The sequence below is a fragment of the Babylonia areolata genome, chromosome 27 (assembly GCF_041734735.1).
Source record: "Babylonia areolata isolate BAREFJ2019XMU chromosome 27, ASM4173473v1, whole genome shotgun sequence".
In the NCBI taxonomy this organism is placed as follows: Eukaryota; Metazoa; Mollusca; class Gastropoda; order Neogastropoda; family Buccinidae; genus Babylonia; species Babylonia areolata.
The window spans coordinates 25,662,225-25,664,299 of NC_134902.1; the positions used below are offsets into that span (position 1 = coordinate 25,662,225).

Consider the following 2,075-nt stretch of genomic DNA (forward strand, 5'->3'; position numbering starts at 1 on the left):
AGCCCTGTCTGCTTGGTCGTTATAAAGGAATCCAGTGTGGGATGGTATCCAACAAAAATCAGCATTTGTACCCTTCACAAATAGGGAGTGCAATAAATACCTAATTTCAAACAATAAATCTTCTCTTTGATTATTCTCAAAAAGGAGCAAACTTTTTAAAACAGATTGAGAATCAACACAAAACAGGATATTACTTACTATGATTGGTATATCAACAAGATGATTTAAAGCCATAAGGATGGCCACCAATTCAGCTGTAAAAATTGAGCATTTACGAGGGAGTATTTACGTTGCTGTCTTTTGTGCCTGCACATATTCGATATTTTAGTATTGAAATTCTAATCCAATGAAGTAAAATGTTAAGTGAGTGTAAGTCATCAGAGAGCCTGCTTTTTTTTTTTCAGATGAACTACTCGTAGAATATTTAGAGATCGCGTGTAACTGGAACCATGACGTAACTGTTTCTTATGTGTGCACTTTTCCTCCCATCATATATCAATTAACAGTGAAAAATGACTTAACACTTAAGACTACTACTCCGGAAAAAAGCACTCAAGACTCAAACACTTTATTACTAAAGGATTAAAACCCCATTCAGTGCCAGAGGAAAAAAAAAAACCAGTAAAAAGTGATGTTTCAAGTCATAAAAAAAAAATCCAATAAGCCTAAAACTGAGAAAATGATCTAGAGATATACCGCTCTGGATAAACTCTGTGATTTTTCAGTCGTATAGAGTTATTTCCCTTCTTCTGACGACGTCATCAGTGACGTCACTATCACGTATGCTATACGTTCTACGGCACTCAGAAAGTGAAATCTAAAATCTATTAGACATTGTCCGCACAGTGTACACACAAGGGAGGCACTTCCTAACCTGTCAGAAGGATCTTGGCCTTCTTCTCCATCCTGCAGTCCGGAGTGTCCTGGCCCACGATGAGTTTCCCGTGCAGGTCGATGTGTCCCGTCTTCAGCACCAGCCCCTCCACGTCGCCCCACACCAGCTTCCCCCCAGCCTGGATCTCCAGAGACTCCAGTCCTGGCGGGGACACATCCAGCAACACCGACATGCCTGACTTGATCACCACCTGCGAACAACAGGAAGGAATTTATCTACACACAGGGACAGAGAGATAATAATAATAATAATAATAATAATGGATACTTATATAGCACACTATCCAGAAATCTGCTCTAGGTGCTTTACGAAAACGCTTTTGTTAACATAAAACATCATATCAATGTTACATACACACCAAAATGTGACTACACACACACACACACACACACACACACACACGCTGCATACATACATTTTAACATACATGACAGAGGGATATGTTTGGCTGTTGTTGTTGTTGTTGTTCTTTTTCTTGTTGTTGTTCTTGTTGTTGTTGTTGCTATTATTGTTAATCTTGTTATTCTTGTTGTTGTTGTTAATCTTGTTGTTGTTGGTGTTGTTGTTGTTGTTGTTCTTCTTCTTCTCCACAGACTTTGAGGCCACAGATAGAAAGAGAGAATAGACATATAGATATGTAAATGGGTAGACAGACATACATATATACATACAGATAGATAGATAAATAGATGATAGACAAACAGACAGAATGCACCCAAATATATGATACAGGATGGAGAAAGCAGGGGTTCCAGATATATACATAGATATATACATTGACAAACAAGATGGACACACACACACACACACACACACACACACTATATATATATATATATATATATATATATATATATATATATATATATATATGAGGGAGAGAGATGGCGCTTATCCTCGGTCAGATACCAAACTGTAAGCACCGCGTAAACATGGAACCGCTGGCTGAGCATTTAACTTAAGTTTCCTGTTTGTCAGTCAGGCTTCAGTCTCTCTCTCTCTCTCTCTCTCTCTCTCTCTCTCTCTCTCTCTCTCTCTCTCGCTCTTTCAAACACAGAGAAACATGCATAGGTATATCATATATAACTATAACTCTCTCTCTCTCTCTCTCTCTCTCTCTCTCTCTCTCTCTCTCTCTCTCTCTCTCTCTCTCTCTCTCTCTCTCAAACACACAGAAACA

General features: G+C 38.6%; 1 protein-coding gene across 1 annotated transcript in view; it reads right to left on the bottom strand.

The window, feature by feature from the left end:
- The window catches only part of LOC143301036 (cell surface hyaluronidase CEMIP2-like), a 34,552-nt gene extending 33,485 nt beyond the window's left edge, over positions 1–1,067 (bottom strand). Inside the window, exon 1 of the mRNA XM_076615038.1 lies at positions 875–1,067. Coding sequence (XP_076471153.1) covers positions 875–1,067 — 193 coding nt within the window. The remainder of the gene's footprint in view (positions 1–874) is intronic.
- Positions 1,068–2,075: the final 1,008 nt, after the last annotated feature.